This window comes from Haemorhous mexicanus, chromosome 24, assembly GCF_027477595.1.
Source record: "Haemorhous mexicanus isolate bHaeMex1 chromosome 24, bHaeMex1.pri, whole genome shotgun sequence".
Lineage (NCBI taxonomy): Eukaryota > Metazoa > Chordata > Aves > Passeriformes > Fringillidae > Haemorhous > Haemorhous mexicanus.
In genome coordinates this window covers 268,309-288,004 of record NC_082364.1, presented here as the reverse complement: position 1 = coordinate 288,004, position 19,696 = coordinate 268,309, and the positions used below count along the sequence as shown (strand labels likewise).

General features: G+C 41.6%; 1 protein-coding gene across 8 annotated transcripts in view; it reads left to right on the top strand.

Annotated features, from left to right (window-relative positions):
• PRDM10 (PR/SET domain 10) overlaps positions 1 to 19,696 on the top strand; it is a 46,000-nt gene that overhangs the window by 12,379 nt on the left and 13,925 nt on the right. For 4 of the 8 annotated variants that reach the window (XM_059866991.1, XM_059866990.1, XM_059866993.1 and 1 more), the window contains 10 exons: positions 756 to 815; positions 3,506 to 3,625; positions 4,588 to 4,795; positions 5,177 to 5,418; positions 6,466 to 6,669; positions 8,565 to 8,637; positions 9,256 to 9,373; positions 10,327 to 10,456; positions 12,603 to 12,827; positions 17,919 to 18,266. In XM_059866991.1, coding sequence (XP_059722974.1) covers positions 756 to 815; positions 3,506 to 3,625; positions 4,588 to 4,795; positions 5,177 to 5,418; positions 6,466 to 6,669; positions 8,565 to 8,637; positions 9,256 to 9,373; positions 10,327 to 10,456; positions 12,603 to 12,827; positions 17,919 to 18,266 — 1,728 coding nt within the window. The remainder of the gene's footprint in view (positions 1 to 755; positions 816 to 3,505; positions 3,626 to 4,587; positions 4,796 to 5,176; positions 5,419 to 6,465; positions 6,670 to 8,564; positions 8,638 to 9,255; positions 9,374 to 10,326; positions 10,457 to 12,602; positions 12,828 to 17,918; positions 18,267 to 19,696) is intronic. The other 4 variants (XM_059866995.1, XM_059866992.1, XM_059866996.1 and 1 more) reach the window with 3 other exon arrangements.

The following is a 19,696-nucleotide window of genomic DNA, read 5'->3' as shown; positions in this document are numbered from 1 at the left end:
TCCAAAACTCTGAATGTTGTCATTGTGTCAAATAATGTGTAGTATTCAGACACTTTTCTGCATCTAAGATGAAATTATCACAGTGCTGAAGGAATTTGTATTATATCATGTTTTATTTTATTGTAGCCAGGCTGCTGCAAGCTGAGATAGTTCAAGTTTTGGCTAAGTAAGGCTGGCCTCAGTCAGTCCTTAGTCTTGCTTTTCCTGGGATTCTGTCAGGACTGTTCTTGCAGAATACTGAAGTTGGCATGGCTACTATGAAATTAAACAGCATCCTGGCCATATCAAATTCCTATTTAGGATGTGCATGATAGTTCCTCAAAAGAAAGCATGCAGCAGTCTTGTGAATTTTCAGGAAGAAAAAGCTCACAGTTACCTTCTATCCTGCTTTTAAGTGTTACACATTAAGGGCATAGAGAGAACTATTGAATTTCATCCTATAGATTTTATCAAATCGGCAACTGACGAAGTGATTTTGGTAAATAAAAAGAATAAAATCCGTGAAACACTTCAGCTGTACAGATGCAAAGTGCCACATAAATATATTAACTGTTTATGGAGCATTACCTAATTTTTAATTTCCCTGTATGTAGGTCCACTTGGGTAAGTTGAAGTAGTTTACTGTGGTAACAGGCAGGTTAGAAGCTGACAAAGGCTCAAATGTGGTTTGTTTTATAGTGGCAGGGTAACTTTTGTGTGACTTGGGAGTAAAAACCCCCATGGCTGGTTTGATAAGCCTTTTTCATTCTGTCTAGACTCTGTTTACAGATCCGTCCCAAGTGGCTTACGTTCAACAGGATGCTACCACCCAGCAGGTAAGGAAGAGATATTATTCATTTTGGGCCTAAGATTGTGAGGAAACCATTAGGGAAGGTAAAGGGACATTCATGTGGTGCAGGAGGGTAATGAACTTTTGAAGTTATCCAGTGACAATCTTAGTCTTGTGCTGTTACCCTGATCAAGACCAATGACCATCTTGAGCATGAATGACAGTTAAAGTTAAGAATTATTTTGAGTTTATTCTTTAATTCATATTCAACAAAAATTCTAATTTACTGCCCCAGATAGCATGAAAAAATCTTTCAGCAGTGTCCCTGCAGCAGATGTGGCTGATGTCATCTGAATGTGCCATTTTTGGAAAGGCGGGGTTTTCAGTTGTCCTCATATACGTTCTGATTCAAATGCCTTGGAGTGCACAGAAAGCTTTTGAGGGATAGAAAAATTGGATTAAATTATAGGTTTACTAGAAACGTAACAGGAAATTAAGTGTGAAAGCTGAAGAAGTTTAGTGACTGGCTCCCCTCTCAGGTGTGCTGGGCTTGCCAGTGTGAGATGGGCTGGATAAAAAATAAAACTGCAGCCTGTGTTTATAAGGTTATGATGATTTCTCTTATTCTTTTTACATCCATCATTTATGGGGAAGTTGTTATTAACTCTTACTGGTATCTTTGGGGACTGTGCTGTAATAATCAGCTGTAGACAGGTGCTTTCAGATCTCTGGTTGGAATTCTCTCCTTGTCATAGACTTAAAATCATTACTGCTAGGTGGGTCTTTAATGACGTGTGTGAATGGATGTACTAGTTCTGAATCATCACCAAAGCCATCATTAAAATGTGTGGGTTTTGACAGTCTTGGGGCAGAGTGAGGGATTGAATCTGTGCTGAAAACAAATTTTCTTGCTAAAAAACCGTCTAAATGGTTGAGGCACAGATGGGAAGCAATGACTGACACAATAAAGGTGTTACCTGTCTTCTTATTCTTCTCATTATCTGGAGTTTTGTTCTCGAATTTTTGCTCCATCAATTTCCCTCCATTGAGAAGGCAGAAATTCCTATCTAATTGTCTTGAAGCTCATTTAACAAATACATGATTAATTAGAGATTATTTGTACACAGTGCAGATGGCAGTTACAACAGAGGTGATCTGCTGTTATTATTCCAGAAGCGCTTGCCTTGTCCTCAGCCTGTCCTCAGGCCTTGTCCTCAGCCTGTCCTCCATTCCAACACAGTCTGATAGCAGTCCTAACATAGATACTAATTTTTTGGTGAACAGTTAATCCCTCATTATATCAACTCCTGCCTGTGCAGCTGTTTTTACATCAGCATTTCATATGGGACATCCCTGAACTGACAACTAATGATAAAATAATAATTAAAGCTCCTCTTGTCTTTCAGAAGAAACTTTATTGTAGAAAGAAAGTGAGAGGTTTATAAAAATTATGCCCATAATCCATGCAGTGCCTGACATGGAAGTGCAAGTAAGGGTATATTTGGTGTGATTGCTAGTAGGGGGTACAAATAGATCCAAGTGTGTATGACCCTATCCTTGCTGGCACACTGGAGGAATAATGATGCCTCTTTGTTGCCACTTGGCTTCAGAAGTGTCAATATCAGACTGTCATGGTGGTTTCCTCCTCACTGCCGCACCATTCTCTGAAGTTTTTTTGCTGTTGTTTTTCAGGAGTTTCATAAATTACTCTTAATACCTCTTTAAACAAGCAACTAGTTTGGAGTACTAAGACCAAGTGCTTACGTTATGGATTTTGTTGTCTGCTCCCTCGCTACTGGCCCAATGCGCTGTTCTCAGTTTTATCTGATATTTATAAAGCGCTCTGCAGAGAGGCAAGAGCTTGGATTTTAGCAAAAAACCTGCTTAACAGTCAGAGACACAGACTAGAAGCCACATGATATCAGCTGTAGAGAAGGATGAAAAGTCATGCGAAATAATGGTGCAATGGTGCAAATTCCTGTATAGATAAGCAGGAAACAAAAGGCAGGAAAGGTGATTCCTAGGGGTCTTAGTTGTGCTTTGTTTTATTGCTGAATGGATGAGAACAGTGTAATATGCATTAATTTGGTTGTTACAGCACAAAAAACAGTATGTAAACAAAAATATGTAGTGTGACCAAATGTAAAGAAAAATAATTGTCAGGATCCTCTTTTTTGAGAGGTTGATCTTCTCATGAGGTCAATACACCATCTTGGTTTTTATGGATCCTGGATCATAGAATCACCGAATGATTTGGATTGGAAGGGATCTTAAAGCTTATCTAGTTCTAAACCCCTCAACCATCAGCAGGGTTTGCTTGAGAAAAGAAAAAGTCAAAATATGAGGAAATGTTTTTTAGTCCTTCTTTACCTTTTCCCTTGAAAACGAAAGTAAATTTGGGTATAGAGGAAAAGAGACCCCAAATCACTGGTTTTACCAAGAGCTGAAGAGCTCCTAACATCTGTTTTTAGTGCAATTGAACCCAGGACCTTAATTTAAAAATATTAAAAATTCAGAATTTGCAAAGTCTATAGATTTGAAGTCTTTCCCTTTGTCCCAGGAGCTGCAGGTTCTGTCCAAGCCCATTATCCCTATTTGAACCCCAAAAATCACGGGAATACAGCAGTTTTTGAGTAGAGTGCAGGGCTCAAGGGAGCTGTGCATGCCAGGACCTGCCCATGTGTTAAGTGACTGATGGAAATGCTGCAGTGCTAAAATGAGTGCCTGTGATTTTAGGTAACGGTGCTCTTGCCTGCTGCTGCTCAGAGCATGAATCCCACCAACCTGTCTGTGCTCGGCAGCGTTGCTGACCCCCCCCAGCCAGTGGCTCTGGAGCAGGGGCCACAAGCAGATAGAGTAAGTTGCCAGGCACCCTTTTCTCTTTCATGTACGAGCACACTGATTCCATTGTTCCATCATTGCTCTGGGGATGAAATGTGTCTAAGTGAGCTGGGAAGAGATGTGAGAAAGCTGCAGTGCAGGTTTGTACTGTCTTCCGTAGTCTCACCATGGAATGTGTGGGGGTTTAGTATATCATATATTTAATATACAGAGAAACCTGTTTCACAAATGGTTCTGTGAGCAGCCACCTTAAAAGTCTGTCAGTGCTGAAAAGTGAAGTTAACAGAAGGTGTAGTGCTGACTGTCACAGCAACATCCACTGAATTTCCTTGCCAGTGTTTTCAAGCAGCTCTGCTGCATGCAGTATTTCTTGTTCTCTACCTGAGAAACCTGTGTGGGCGATGAAATATGCGCTAAACTTCAAATGTTGCAGTTCTTTTAAGGAAGGAAAGGGCTAAACTTGAAAATTAGTGGAAGAATGCAATGCCCCCAGCTGTTTTTCATGTCTTGTAGTTTACATCGTTTCCACATTACCTCACCGCTTCTTGACCTCTGCCTTTGTACTCTGGAGATTGGTTTTGTTGGATTGTAAAGAGAAGATTTTGTGCCAAAGTGCAAGATTCTCTCACTTGTACAAAAGAAATTAAAATACAGCTTTAGGCTCTAGGTAATATCCACAGAGCCTGGACTTGGTTTTACACTTTCTGCAAGGGTCGAGAACTTCTCTGAGTTCAGTTTCTTCTGAGAACTGAGTCCTTGGCAGGGTATAGCCAGGGAGTAATACAGGTGTTTTGAGTGAGGCCATCAGCAGCAGCCAGCCTTGCAAAACATCCCTTGGCAGTCATTTAGCACCTTCCCTTGTCCTCCTCTCTATTACCAGCGGCAGCAGGAAGGGTAGGCTAGCAAGGACCTTCATTACTTGTCCTTGTGGTTTTCTTCATGAGTCAGCTTGAATTGTTTGTGAATTCTCTCCTCAGGCATCATTACCGGTGCATAACCAGGTGTTACCTCCTATGGAGGCTGTGGATGGTTCTGATCCATTAGCACCTCTGCAGAATCAAATGGAAAGGATAGAAACAAAAGAGGAAGATGATGAGGATGAAGATGAAGATGAAGATGGGGAAGACACTGACATGGATGAGTGGGATCCAGATCCACCTCGACCTTTTGATCCCAATGATTTGTGTAAGCGTGTACAGTCATATATAGTGTACTTCTTGCCCCCCTTTTTTTCTTCCCTCTCTCTTAGACCTTTAGTAAAGAGAGGCAAAAACCATTCAGATTTTAGCAGTAATGAGTAAATGTGAGTCTTGATTCCCAGAAATGTGAATTCAAATTGGGCTGCTTGACTGAAAAGACAAAGTTCTGTCTTTAGTGAAGTCTCTGAGTTGATTTGTTCCTATTTTGCTGGACACTGGCCTAATATTTTAAAATATAGACAGGCTATTGGCATAAGTGTTCCCACAGCTGAATCAAAGATGTTTAGAGAGACATCTAAAGGCTGTCTCTGAGCTGGTGTGTGTGTCTGCCTGAAAGTCATGTCTTATCTGCCTTTGTGTGTTGCAGGGTGTGAAGAGTGTAATAACGCACATCCCTCAGTGTGTCCAAAACATGGACCTTTGCATCCCATCCCAAACCGGCCTGTGCTGACCAGGGCGAGGGCCAGCCTTCCTCTGGTGCTCTATATAGACAGGTTTTTGGGAGGTGTGTTCTCTAAAAGGCGCATCCCAAAGCGTACACAGTTTGGGCCTGTGGAAGGACCCTTGGTCAGACAGACTGAGCTCAAAGACTGCTATATCCATTTGAAGGTAAGGTGAGAAAAGGGGAAATCAATTTGTACCTAAGCTTTGATTTTTATTTATTTGTCACTCTACCTTCATCGATTCACTAGAGATATTTTGTTACTTCCATCTCTGAATGTAACTAAGAAATACCCAGATTCTTTTGGCTTCAGATTTGCTCTTTTATTCAGGGTGACGCACTAATCCTGGTGAATGTTCTGGCATTATAGTGATAGGATATATATGTATATAGATATGCATATATAGGGTGCATAGCATGGGAGGCTGTGAATCACTCTCACATGAGCTGAAGCAGCATCTGGACATAAAAATAGCAGCCCCTTCTGAGGACATTCTGCAGCCATTCTTTTGTGTCATGTTGTAACCTCAGTTCAAAATATGTTTCTTAACTTTCTAATTCATAAGATGTAGGGGAGAGGAGATATTTTTATGCCTTTCCTCTTGCCAAGTAATTGGTGTGGGGTAAAATGTATTTGAGTGACTTATATCCATTTATCAATACTGGTTTCACTAGAAAAAATTGGTCCTTCATTTGTTGGAGTTTAGATCCATAGTCTTCGGAGGTCTCTTACGGTCAGTGTCTGACAAACAAGTTGTGACCATAGGCAGATTCAACAACCAAGAGAAGTTCAGCTAAAAAAATGCTGCTTCCTGCTTGAGGCAGTGTCATGACTCAAGAAGTGAAAGGAAAAGTGGGTCTGACGGTTAGAAACTTCTGACTGATGTTTCTGTAGCCTACTAAAGCTACAACTACTTGTGTGTCATTTGTTATAGTCACTTGTTCATACTATGCCTGACCCCTTTAATGAATGGTTCTTGTCCCTGAAAGCCTTGGAAGGATCCATTGTGCCTCCCTAGTTAATCTTTACCTGTTGCTAAATATTTTTCTGCTTGTTTCTGGATCTGTGTTAGTAAAGAGAGAAAAGTAGCTATGTCTTCATTGCTCCCCTAATGTAACAGTTTGCATGGGCACAGTAGTTTTCTTAGTAAGTCAAATTCTTTTGAATGTGCTGCCAGGCAGTTACTATCACATGTAATTGGATTTTGCTACAGGTTTCTCTTGATAAGGGTGACAGAAAAGACAGAGACTTGCAAGAGGACTTGTGGTTTGAACTGTCCAGTGAGGCTCTGTGTAACTGGATGATGTTTGTGCGTCCAGCTCAAAATCACCTGGAGCAGAACCTGGTGGCCTATCAGTATGGCCACCACATTTATTACACCACCATTAAAAATGTGGAGCCCAAGCAGGAACTCAAGGTATGGCATGGCTTGTGTGTCAGGATTCTCTTTTTCTACTGGTTAAATAGTAGTTTAAAAGTTGATGCCATTAAGTGCCAAAAACTACTGATGTGAATAGTTTTAGAACTTTTTTCCTCTGAAAAAAGCCTGGCCTGAATTGAGTATCACTGAAATCAGTAAGTAGTTAGTCACCAACATATGCATTTTAATGAGCTTTGGCTCATGAGGAAGTGTAAAGTAAAAATAGGTAAATTATTTGTCTCTCCCTGTCATGCTTTACACAGCATATATTTTGCTGATACAATCTAATTTTTATTGCAGCAAATGTATTTTTTAAATTCTCCATGCCCTTTCCAGTTAGCCCTGTGTGTTCCTGGCTTGTTTTCTGGTGCCTTAAGTGAATGTGGTGTCTCCTTTTACCTGGCTTTCCTGGAGCTTTTGAAACTTTGCATGTGAAGAATGATAAAGGATATTGTGATTTCCCTGTGGTTTGCTTTTTGTTCCCTCTAAAAATTTATTGATTATGTTGAGCTCAAAGCATTGTGGCTGGCTGAGATGGCCTTTATTTTCAACATTTTTGGGCACTGTGGGGGAGACCAAAAAAATTTGATATCAGGAAATTTTGTTGTTCTTCAAATCTCTTCTTGCATGTATATTTCAACAATTTGTCTGGAAAAACAATTGTTTTGTAAGTGCACTTACTAAATCAGGGCAAAAGCCTACTTATACCCTTTAAGAGCAGGACTATCTGAAATGAGTCCTTAGTTTTTTAAGCTGAATTACTAGAAATCTTACAAATCCATTTCAATTGTATTCAAATACCATTTTCTTAACAGTTTTTCAAACAATTTGAAACAAGACTTTTAATCTGTACAGACATCCCTGTGGGAGCATAATTTTTCTTACTTTATGTGTTAGTTGTGTCTTTTGGGGTAAAATGGCTAGCTAACTGAAAGGTTTGGTAACGTGATTTCTTCCCCAAGTGGATGTAGGGCATTCATGCACATTTTGTCCAGAGATTAAAGTAGTTGAAGCTGGGAAGTTCTGATTTGCCTGCCAGGTGTGTAGTCCAGGAGCTCCAGGTTTTTGTCTGTCCAGCTGTTGAGATTCCTGCAGAGTGACACAACTGCTAGAGAGTCCTTGAAATCCTACTCACCTCTGCCTGTGGCCCACTTCAAGTTCAAACTTGTTTGAGTTTTTTCTGATGAAAATCTGTTGATGCCTTCTTTGAGAAATCTTTTCTAAAATCCACTCTTTTTCATCAAACAAATGAAATGATGGAAGAATTCTCATCTAAATGTGAGCATCTGCTTTTAGGCTTTAATAAACTTTGTCTTCCTGCCTCTTGTGGTTGCCTTTGCTAAAGGCTTGAATTCCTTTTATGACAAAAGTGGGTCCATCATGCTGGCGCCTGGCAGATCTTTGTTTTGGGAAGTAGGACCATTTTAAAGGAGGACTCATTTTAAATGAGTTTATGTGGATAGTGCTGCCTATTGTCTATGTAAGGAGAGCAGGAAGGAAATAGGAAATCCCCCAAGTTAATAACATTTCCATTCCTCTTGGTACAAGTATCAGTACTCTGATGACATCCTTCCTTTACAGTCATATAGCTGGGTTTAAAGAGATTAATCTTACTTCCTTTACAGCTTCTGGAAGCCATGTGCGAGATAAACATTCATGTTAGGAAACTAGACCTTAAAATTAAATGGATGTACTTCCTGAGCAAAGCTCTTACATTCCTCAATGAGGCCACATTGATCTTACCATACTTTATTATAGAGGATGGAAGGAGAAATAAGAGTTAGTGGTTGAGGCAAAGGAAGTAAATGTATTGCTCAAAACCCATTTTCAAATAAATTTCCATTAGTTTTGGCTCCACCTTAGTGTCCTGTTACCTTGTGCTCCTGCTGCAGGTGTGGTATGCTGCCTCCTATGCCGAGTTTGTGAACCAGAAGATCCATGACATAACTGAGGAGGAAAGGAAGGGTAACTTGAGATCTTCTGCTTTCAGTGTGGTGGTGGTTGCGAGTTGCACTCCTTACTTTCAAGTATATGGCCTGTATAGTGCTCCCAAATTTCTGCTAGGTTAGGAAAAGTTAAACCAGACCGTGATTGTGTTATTGGGGCTTATTTCCAACAACTGTTCTCATGAGAATATTACCTTAATTTACGCCTTTGCTTCAGTTTCTGAGAAGCTTTAGGTTGCTTCCTCTGAGGAAGAGGTCTGTTTCTGTACTCACTGTCTGCTGTGTGACTGCTTTAGATTTAGAAATTTCCCTTGATCTCCCTTAACTTATACCAGAGGCACAATCCTGTAGGTGCTCTTCTACACAAGGGTGAATTTCAGAATACCCCATAATATCTAACAGTGTTGATACTCCATGAGGATTGTCCGCAGTGATCTTTGTGTCTCTGTGATCAGCTATGGTCATGGCACAGTGCAGAGGACATAAAAAAGCAAAGACCAGAAGAGCAGGGCTGGATATTCTGCAACCTGTCTAACCTTCCGGGGAGAAATCTGGCCCACAGAGGATAGAGAGGCTGGGGGCAAAAAAATTAGGTGTTTAATTGGTGATGGGTGAAATGGTGTTACATTTCCGACAGTGCTCAGGGAACAGGAAAAGAACTGGCCGTGTTACGAGTGCAATCGACGTTTCATGAGCTCGGAGCAGCTCCAGCAGCACCTCAACTCCCATGACGAGAAGCTGGACTTCTTCAGCAGGTACTGACAGCCTTAGCTTCGCTTGTGGATCACTGTGGTGCTTCCCCAAACATGCAGAAAGGAGGGGCTTTGTTCTGCAAATCTTACTGGCCAACTCAGGAGACATCAGCTCAGCACCAGAAGGGGGAATCATGGCAGCAGGAGGCTGACTGGTCTAAGACTCAGTGAAACAAGTAGCTTGAGAGAAATAAATAGTCTGTTGAAATTAGTGAAGTTTTTTTGTTTTGTTTTTTGTTTGACAGTGACTTGAAATGTTTCAGTATCACAGTATTGAAATACTATGTTTCTCAGAGATATGGAAGTACAGAGCTTGGAAAACAAGGTTTCTAGTGTCTCATTGTGCCACTGGCAAGGTAGTTGACTGACTTATTAAAAACTGAATCTACAAACACCTGTCACAGAGCAGAAGATATTGGTGCCTTCTTTCTCCTGAAATGTAGCAAGTGACTCTGTTTTGTTTTGCTTTTTTGATGCAAAATTGTTCCCTTCTGTTTAGTGCCTGACATCAACCAGCTGAGTGCTTTTTGGTGAGGAATGTTATGGCTTCAGATTTTAAATGGGTTTCCTTGTGCACTTGTTCCATCATGCTGAAAATGCTTCCCAGCACAACATAATCTGGGGTGTTAGAAGAAGTCTGCCATGGCAGAGCGCTGGATGGAAGCAAGTAGTCCTCTTGGTCCCATGATTACTGATAGAAATTTTTACTGATAGAATGTGTTCTGAACCTTGGCTTCTCATGAAGCACAAAATAAATAGATACCAGGCAGAAACCTATTATTTTTGCTTCCAGAATTTATTCCGTTTTTATTATTTATTGCATCTTATTATTTACTGCATCATTGTTGCTGAGTTGAGTAGGTGAGTAGGATGCTGAGAAAGGAAGCAAAAAATCAGTGGAGAATCCAAAGTAGTCTTTTTTTGTATCTAACCTGGAGCACTCCTGTATTCTGCAGAACCAGAGGCCGAGGTCGTGGGCGAGGAAAGAGGAGATTCGGACCAGGCAGACGCCCTGGGCGCCCTCCCAAATTTATGCGCATAGAAGTAACCAGTGAAAATGGTGAAAAGTGTGAAGAAGGAACACAGGTATATTTTTGGAGATGGAAGGAAAAAAATGACACATGGAATATAAACTCTTGACTAAAAGAATTTGGGGCATCAGTGCAAACTGAGGGTGTGCTTTGGACTTACACATGAGTAATTCTTGGTTTCTAGCTGGAGTTCTCTGCCAGGAGAGCACACTACTTCCCTACTATAAAACCTGTAAAATCACTTGGATTTCTGCAGCAGGTTTCAGTCCAAAGCATTTAGCAGTGAGGTGGGTTATTGTGACAGTTTAGCAGCCTCACAGAAGTAATTTAGACAGCAAAACTGTAATAGGAGTTTAGGCTCCTATTTGTCCTTTCTGGAATGTGAGATCAGCCTGCTCTTAAAGCTGTTGCTGGTAGAATTAAATCAGTTTGAGAGATTATTCTCTGCAATGTTTTAATAATAACAGAAGGGCCTCCTGTAGGCAGGCTTATTGCAAAATGTTCTTTTGCTTGTAGCTGTTGGTTATATTCTGCAGGGATGTAATAATGATGTAATTAAGTAGAAAACTAAATTCTCTGATGGTGACCATGCTTAGGTTATCACTAAGTCCTTTTATGAGCAGTGACAGAAGGGATCAGTGCTCTGGTTTATGACTTAGCTGAAAGCTGATATCTGGAGTGGTGATTTTCCTCTGGCTCCTCACTGGGTCATGGCTCTGTGCTGACTCAGAGGGAGGAATGTATACTCTGCCTGTGAATTCCTGCTGCAATGCCCTAAATGCTGCATTAGGTGCAGGCAGTTGTGAGCTCACCCTCTCGACAGGCTGACATCACACATGCCAGCCGCATTTAGACAAATAAATCTAATGCTGGTCCCACACCCTTCACTTGGGGAAGATGGCACTTGCTGGGCACAGTCCGGTGTGTGAATGGCCTCTGGACTGGAGGTGGCTTGTGTCCTGCCAGCTTGGAGCATGACGCAGAGCTGGCTCATGTGTGTCTGTGCAGTGGGATAGGATGATGCTCTAAGCCCTTGGAGGTCTGCTTACCTCGCTAAAGCTGGACACGAGTTCTGCCTTGGAACTGGAGAGTCAGGATGCTGAGAACAGAGCTGAGTGTCAGCAAGGTGGAAACTTGCCACCCAGACCTGGGCTGGACACTGAGATGGTGTATTGTTTACTAAGGGTCTCTTTCTGGTAAGCACTCACAGTCTGTAACGGCCTCATTCCTTCGTTTCCTTCTCCCACACCCACTTTTGTGTTTTGACAGCACCAGCCTTCAACTGACATAATTCAAAATTAATTTTGGTGATCTGTTTCCTAGGTTGTGCTTTTAAGTTTCTTCAGTTGCATTACGTGGTGTCAAATAAGGATCTGTGTGGGTTTTTTTATGTTATAGAAGATGATTCCATTCCAGAAGAGTTATTGGAACTCACAGGGAAAGAATGTAGACTTTTGGCCAGTGCTTCTTGCTCACAACACCTCCCTTTTATGCTAATGCGAAAGGGGAGGAAAAGCAGCTTTGTGTGATATATGGAAGTGATGTTTGCAGAGCTGGAAACTGGATTAAAAAAACACATAGTGCCCAGCATGATCACCTTGTTTGGCACTCCAGATAGTTCTTCAGAAAGCAGAAGACACTGCAAAATGACACACAGTGTTTCAAAGTGACAACAGTTTCCATGAGACAGAAGTTCTCTCCTTTCCTGGGCCTGCACTAGTTGCTTTGGTTAAAGTGGAAATAGTCCTGACTGCAGAAGAGCCTTGTTGGCTATTATCTGGCTAATCAGCCTGATAATGCTGATTTTACTGCCAGAATTTATTCAGTTTTTATTATTTACTGCATTTTCTTATTTACTGCATCATTGTTGCTGAATTGAATGGGTGAGTAGGAATGCTGAGAAAGAAAGCGTAATGACCATGGCTGGTCAGAGAAAGGGGTGGCCCATGGAGAGTCACCCACCTGCAGCAGTGCCTGCCCGGTGCTCTGGGTGACACTGCTGTAGGGGAAGGTGATTATGCCGAAAGCAGGAGTGGACACAGTAGAAGAACTGTAGGAGTTAGTGTAGACACTACACTACACGGTTTTGTTTATAGTTTGTGATTAAATGTGTATAAATCTTGTTGTCTGATGAGTATTATCAAAAGTGTTTTTCAGTGGGTGGGGGGAATAATCACTGGTTGTATGATTTGCGATTTCAGGACTTGCTGCATTTTTCCAGCAAGGGGCAGTTTGATGAGGCCGGACAAGCCCCACTGAATGGACTGGAGCAGCAGGAACAGACTCCAGTGCCAACAGAGCCACAGGCAGCACTGGAGCAGCAGGAAAACCACGTGCTCCATGTACAGCCACAGCACGAGGGGAACACAGTGTCCACACAGAGCACCGTGACAGCAGATGACATGAGGCGAGCAAAGCGCATCAGGGTAGGTACACAGGATGGGGGATCACATCCACTGTAACCCAGGGAATGCCAGGCCTGCCTTCCAGGGCCAGCTGGTCCTCCTTTCACTGTTAGATCCATTTCCAAATCCCAAATAAAGCATCTCATTCGTAGCAGTTTTCTTTGCCCGGAGAGGAAGACAAATCTCACAAATCTCTCAAATAAAGAACCAGTATCTCATAGATGTTAGTGAGAGCTGGTCAGGAGCTGGAGCTGATTGAATTCCATCACAGTAATTCTTGCATGAAAACACAGTCCATCCAAACTGGCAAGCAGGGATTCTTCAAACAACTGACAGAATCCTGGTGCTGTGGCACATACTTAATGACTTGCTCAGAGCACCATTTGTGTCTCTCAGAACTCTCTTGCAAATAATTGCCAGAGAGGAACCACAACCTCAGTTAGGATCCACTTAGATGATGATGATACATAGCGATAAAGTCTTTTTTTGGGGTAGAAAACCCTGCCTTTGAGAGCAAAACCTGTGCTAAAAGCAAACACTTTGAGCCTGAGCTCTATGTCAACTGGCTGAGCTGTTTTTTCTCTACTCTGTGTGGGAGGCAAATGATTCAGGCAAATAATCCTTGAATCTTTGTAACTGGGAGATCAGTTTATCTAGCTTAAAATCTTTTTCTTCCATGTGTTAACTTTGGATTAAGGAAAGAACCAGCTGCAGTGGGGTAAGGGTTCATTTTTAGGGGATGAGGAAGGATCAGAAAAAACTTGAGTAACTATTCTGTATAGGAAGATGTTGAACCAAATTTTGCTTGCAGTTTACAGTAATATATATGCAAGACCAACGGTGGCATTACCCCAAAAATGTTGTGGCATGTCTTGAAGGAAGAGTTCAGCTTGGGCACATTAAGACTGCACAGTTTTTAACCATACAAAATGCTTGCAGTCTCTGAATGACAAGCTTCTACCAGTGATTTCATTTTCATATGTTAGAAGCTTGGGTGATTTTTTATTGAATGTATTTTGAAGGGTGTATAATAGAGTACAGAGAGAGATGCTGAATTTTTGACAGATCGTGGGGATGTACTGTTTACAGTGTGCTACAGCATCCTCAGAAAAGAAAATAAAGCATTGCCCATTTCCCTGAACTTTTGAACCCAAGATGTGAACTTAGGATCCTCTGAAATAATTAATGTAGGAAGAAAAGACAGAAATTCTGAAGTTACTTCTTTGTCTTGTGACTTAGCTTTTGTTCTCTGTAAATTCATCACAAATGGATGACAGAGGAGTGCAGCGGTGGTTCAGTGATATGTTTGTATCTCAAGTCTTCCGAACTTTCCCTTTATCTGGCAGCTCATGTTCAGCAGAGTCCTGGAGATGTTTCAAGTCAGTAGCACTGGCAGAATGGCAGATGGATGGTTGCACAGACCTTTCCATATTGCATCAGACTGTGAGCAATGAGCACTTGAGATAAGACTAAACCAGCAAGGATTATTTTTTAAGTACTGAAAAATCACCCTTTGAATGCTCACACAGCACCTGCCTACAATAACATGCACTTCATAATAAAAGCAAGAAAACATTTGGTTTTTAGATATGTGGTACATTATTCACTTCCGAAGAACAGGTAAAAAGTCCTGACTCCTGGTTATGATTCTGAAACCTGTGTAGCTCTTATTCTTCCTTATTAATTGGATAGGATTTAGTTTTCAAAACCAGTCATTCTTTGTGAATTACTTCAGCTTTTCTAAGGCTTAAGACAGTGGTGCTCTGAGACTGTTTTCATGCTAGCTGGAAGCACTGATTTGTCCTGCCCAAGGGTTCAAGTCCTGATAGGATCAGTTCATTTTTCAGCCTCTGCTTTAGAGTCTGTGGGGTTTCCTTGGAGATCAGACCTTAACTATGGCAGTTGGGGGGGTCCCTAGTATTGAAAAGAGGTACACGCACCCTTCAACAACTCTCCTAGAAAATTAGAAGAACATTGTGGTCCACAGCCAAAATGAATCTTTGTTTTTAGTTCAGTTCTGGGCAGTATGTAGTCTGTGTGCTAATACCAGAAACAGGAGAGATAGGAATACGATTTGGAAAGCACAGTCACTTCCTTCATGGTGAAAGAAATGCAAGTGGTTGTGTAACAAGGAGCACAGCCAGTAAAATGAGGTTAGAAAAAGTCCCTTCTCCTTAACTTTTTTACTCTCCTTATCCCTATCCTGTTGTCATCCTGCCCTAATTATTCCCTTCTGCTGAAAGCATTCTGGTCTCACTATGGTTTCACAATGCACATTTGCATCCCTGTTAATGAGCCCTAGGAAAACAGGAAAGGTCACAAAACACCTTCAAGATTATCTGTGTTTTTTTATCTTTAATTCCCCTTGAGCAATTACTTACTACAGAGTAAACCTGGAAGATCTGCTTAGTGTTTCCTGAGGCACAAACCTCAAAGCAGTAAACTCCAGTTGGAAGAGCCCTTGTAGTGATCTGCAGAAGTCAAGGCTTCTGTTTTCTCAAGTCCATTGCATAACATAAGTATTTTTTTCTCTCTCAATGCTGCCTGCTCAGCTGGAGCTGCAGGTAGGTTTGGGTTTTTGTTTCATTGCGTTTTTCCTGTATTTAGTCCAACAGTACATATCAACACTGCCTTCCATGTTGTTTGGTCCAACTCCTGTTTAATGTTACCCTGATTGACCCTGCACCATAAATTGTCATATTCATTCTTCTTTAGGTAACCAATGTCCAGAACTAAGTGTTACCTGAATAACAATTTGCATTTTTCCAGTTATTTTCATGCCAGTTCTTTGTAGATTTAAGGTGCATTTTATAGGAGTAAATTGCTTGGATGAAGAGCTGTAGTATCAGTGTTAAAGTTTTGGAAGATTTGGTTGCACAATTGTTTGTACTGGATCAATACTACAAGTTAATCAGACAACACCTAGTTCTTTTGTTCTGTTTTTATAGTTGATAGATTACCTAAGCAAAGAGCAGTAAAACATTTCACATTCTGTGGCCCTTGAGATAACAGCAGGGCTATGTTAAGTATAGCATATGGCCTGCTGTATTAGCAGTTAGCTCCCTGCTAAGGTACCAGTGATCAAAACTCAAATTAATAGTGCAGTTCAGGACTTGAAATACATCTTTTTACCCATATTTTATTAGCATCTCCCTGGGGTTAGGGGGACAAATTATATCCTTTGAACTCCAAGCAGCGCATCAGATTTTGCACAGCACATGGCTGTCTTTCCAATTCCCAGTGTGACTTAGAGGAGATCCCTGTTTCCCATTATCTCCACTTGTAAAATGGAGAATAGTGATGATGACAGCTCCTGGGAAGCCCTATTTGGAGCTCCTGTATTAAAGTGGGTTGCTTTTTTTTTTTTTTTGTAGCAAAACCTTGCTCTCTTGTTCTTTCCTATGAAAGTCTAGGTTTCTCTCTGTAGTTCAGATGGTGAAGAAGGATCTTTGAGGTTCACAAATTTAATTCTTTTCACAGCCTTTCACAGTATTCCCAAGCTGTTCCCTCATTCCAGCAGAAGAGCTCATAACTTTACTTAATCAGTGTCAGCTGTTGGTGTGCACTTAAGAGACACAGCAAATGTCAGTTGTGTCAGCTGCCACATTCCCACAAGCAAAGGAAACAGGAAACCAGGGAAATTTGTTTGCAGAAGTCATGAATGGATCTCATGGAGAAGTGGGTCATATGGAACACATGTGAGCAGAAGTGTCAGCAATATTCTAGTGGAATCTGAGTGGTTTGGGCTGGGAGGGACCTTAGAACTCATCCAGTTCCACCCCTTTGCTATGGGCGGGGACACCTTCCACTATGACAGGTTGCTCCAAGCCCCATCCAGTCTGGCCTTGAGTGCTTCCAGGGATGGGGCAGCCACAGCTTCTCTGGGCAGTCAGTGACAGGGCCTCGCCACCCTCACAGCTGAGAATTTCTTCCTAATATGCAACTTAAACTTATGCTCTTCCACATTATTTTTCTAACTATCATGATGTAGATTCTGTGTGTAATGTGAAAAAAGACATCAATAAATAATGGTTTATAGAAGTATTTGAGAGAAGAGTGGATATTGCTTAGACTTCTTGCAGAGGAATGGAGCATTGCAGTACACTTTGAGTGTACTGCAATGGGTGACAATGAGCTGGGGGATTTCATAGGACTCAATTCCAGCTTTGCAACTATCCAACATGAAAGTTCTCATCCAATACTGAAATGCAGGTGCAGGACCTCCTTCCCTCTTTATATAGGCAGTGCATCCAGCAGCATCTGTTCCTCCAGCAGAGAGTGCTGGGTCAGGACTGGGATGGCTCTATTACATTTATCTGAAGGGTAAGGAGAGAAAACAAAGAGAGAACGATCATGAAATGTTACAGAAAAGGCAGAGTGAAGGCAAACACACACCAAAAAAAAATAGGGGCCGAGAAGAGACATTGTGTACAGTAGAAGTGGAGAATTGCTCACAAGTTCTTATGTGCTGCTGATAAGTCTGCCATTCTGCCCTTGTCATCATATTCTGAAACTCTCTTCTTTTTTGTGACAATAGTAAAAAAGTTCAGACCAGCATTTCTTGAATGTATGTTCCACTGGAAGTTCTCCAGGCAATGCTAAACCACTGCTGCATATCTCTGTGGTGGTCTTTGATGAAAAAGGTGATCTTGTAAAAGGCTGTGGAATTTCATAAGCCCTGCTCCTGAGGGAAACACACAGTGCTGGCTCACCATTCCTTTGTGTGGTGGCTGAACTTATGACGTGATGCCAAAATAATCAGCTGGAATTGCAGCTTTTCTCAGGCCTGGGTCTGTGCTTAAGAGAGGACTTAGTTTTATTTTACAGAAAAATTGAATGCTTAAAGAAAGTCAGCTAAATCAGAAGAAATCGGGGATGGAGAGGAAACTCCTGCACTGTGTTCCACTAACTCAGGGTGTAGCTGCAGATGTGTCGCCTGACTTCTGCCTGTCACAGCCTCCCCTGCTGTAAATTGGAGGCCGAATATGATGGAAAATAATTTCTTGAAGTTTAGGTTCACTAATCATCTGGTATATTTAATCCTGAATATATATGGATGTGGAATCTATACATGGTAATGAAAGCTAGTGGTCTCTCGGATGCTTCTTTCAGAATGCAGCTCTGCAGCACCTGTTCATCCGGAAATCCTTCCGCCCATTCAAATGCCTTCAGTGTGGGAAGGCCTTCCGGGAGAAGGACAAGCTGGACCAGCACCTGCGGTTCCATGGGCGGGAAGGGAACTGCCCTTTGACCTGTGACATCTGCAACAAGGGCTTCATCAACAGCGGTGCCCTTGAGAGCCACATGAAGTTCCACATGGACCAGAAAACGTACTCCTGCATTTTCTGCCCTGAGTCCTTTGACCGCTTGGATCTCCTTAAGGATCACGTGGCCATCCATGTCAATGATGGCTATTTCACCTGCCCCACCTGCAAGAAACGTTTCCCAGATTTTATCCAGGTGAGATGCTGTACTGATCTGAAGCACTGCTTTGGGGGTCTCCCAAAAGGCTGTGGGTTTCTCAGTGCTCTCCATGTGTAACTGCACAGCAGTTCATTCTCACAAGGTGCAGGGGTCCACCTCAGTCAGAAACTGAAAAGTGACCAACCACTGCTAGACACTGTCTTATGACACTGAAGTGCTCTGTCCACTAAATCAAATCATCAGATGTGATGCTTCAATCTGTCATTAGAAGGCACTGTAGTGCAGAAGCGTGGGTGCCTTATTCCTAAAAAATTCCTGAAGCAGAGGTCCTGACTACTACATCTCCATGGCGCAAAAAAGAATTGTCTTCTGTTGTATTCAGCTTGTACTTGAACACACCTTGCCCTTTGTCATTAAAACTCTGGAAAAAAAAAAACGAGGGGTTTTGCATCTTTAATCCCTTGCCTGCTTTCTGTCAGGATAATTCATTTGAAGAGCTCGAAGAAATGCCAGAACAGATCAGGATACTCTGCTTCCTGACTTCCCCCTGAGCTTCAGCTAGGCACTTTATTCTTCTTCCCTGCACACTGCACTGGAGCAGTGAGTAATGCAGCTACTCTGCACTATGCTGAGCACTTGGACCAAGGTCATTATTAGAATTTAAAGATTCCCTTCCCTGCACACTGCACTGGAGCAGTGAGTAATGCAGCTACTCTGCACTATGCTGAGCACTTGGACCAAGGTCATTATTAGAATTTAAAGATTCTATTTCCACGTCCAGTAACAAAAAACTGAGATGGACCATGCATGTATTCATTATCCTTCTTAGGGACAAAGCAATTGATGTGTCTTACTGAGCTGCCTGACTGAAACTGAAATGTAGAAATCCGGTTTAGATGAGCAATAGGAAGAGAGAGACTACCCACTAGACTAAAGAGGAAGGGGTGGGGGAAAAGTGATTTCACTAATATATTTCCATCCTGGAAGAAGTCCTTTATCTTCTGTAAATGTTCAGCAAGGAAGAATGTTGATGATTCAGAAATGCTGTACTGCAGCTTAATTCCCTGTAAACTTTCCCATGCAAATGACTGAAAGTCCCATGGCTTTTTTTCAAACTATTCAGTTGCACTTTTGACATTTAACAATAATTTATTTTCTCTTCTTGCTGTGTGGATAATTAAGACTAGTCATTGCTGCCTACTGAAATACTTCTGTGTGGAACAGGTAGAGATGCCAAGTTTTTCCATGTATGATCAGTATTAGAAGACGGTAAGGATTTAATTAGAGATCCATTTCTTGAATACTGCTTTCATTTCAGATGTCAAACTTCATTAGTTCCTTTATTGAGGGGAGGAAAAAAATACCCCTCTAGATGTCTGAAGAGGTGAAGGATAGTCCCAGAGTATGGAGAAGTAATTGCCATTCAGGAATGGTGGAATGGTGTGCAAATGCTGTTCTGAATAAGT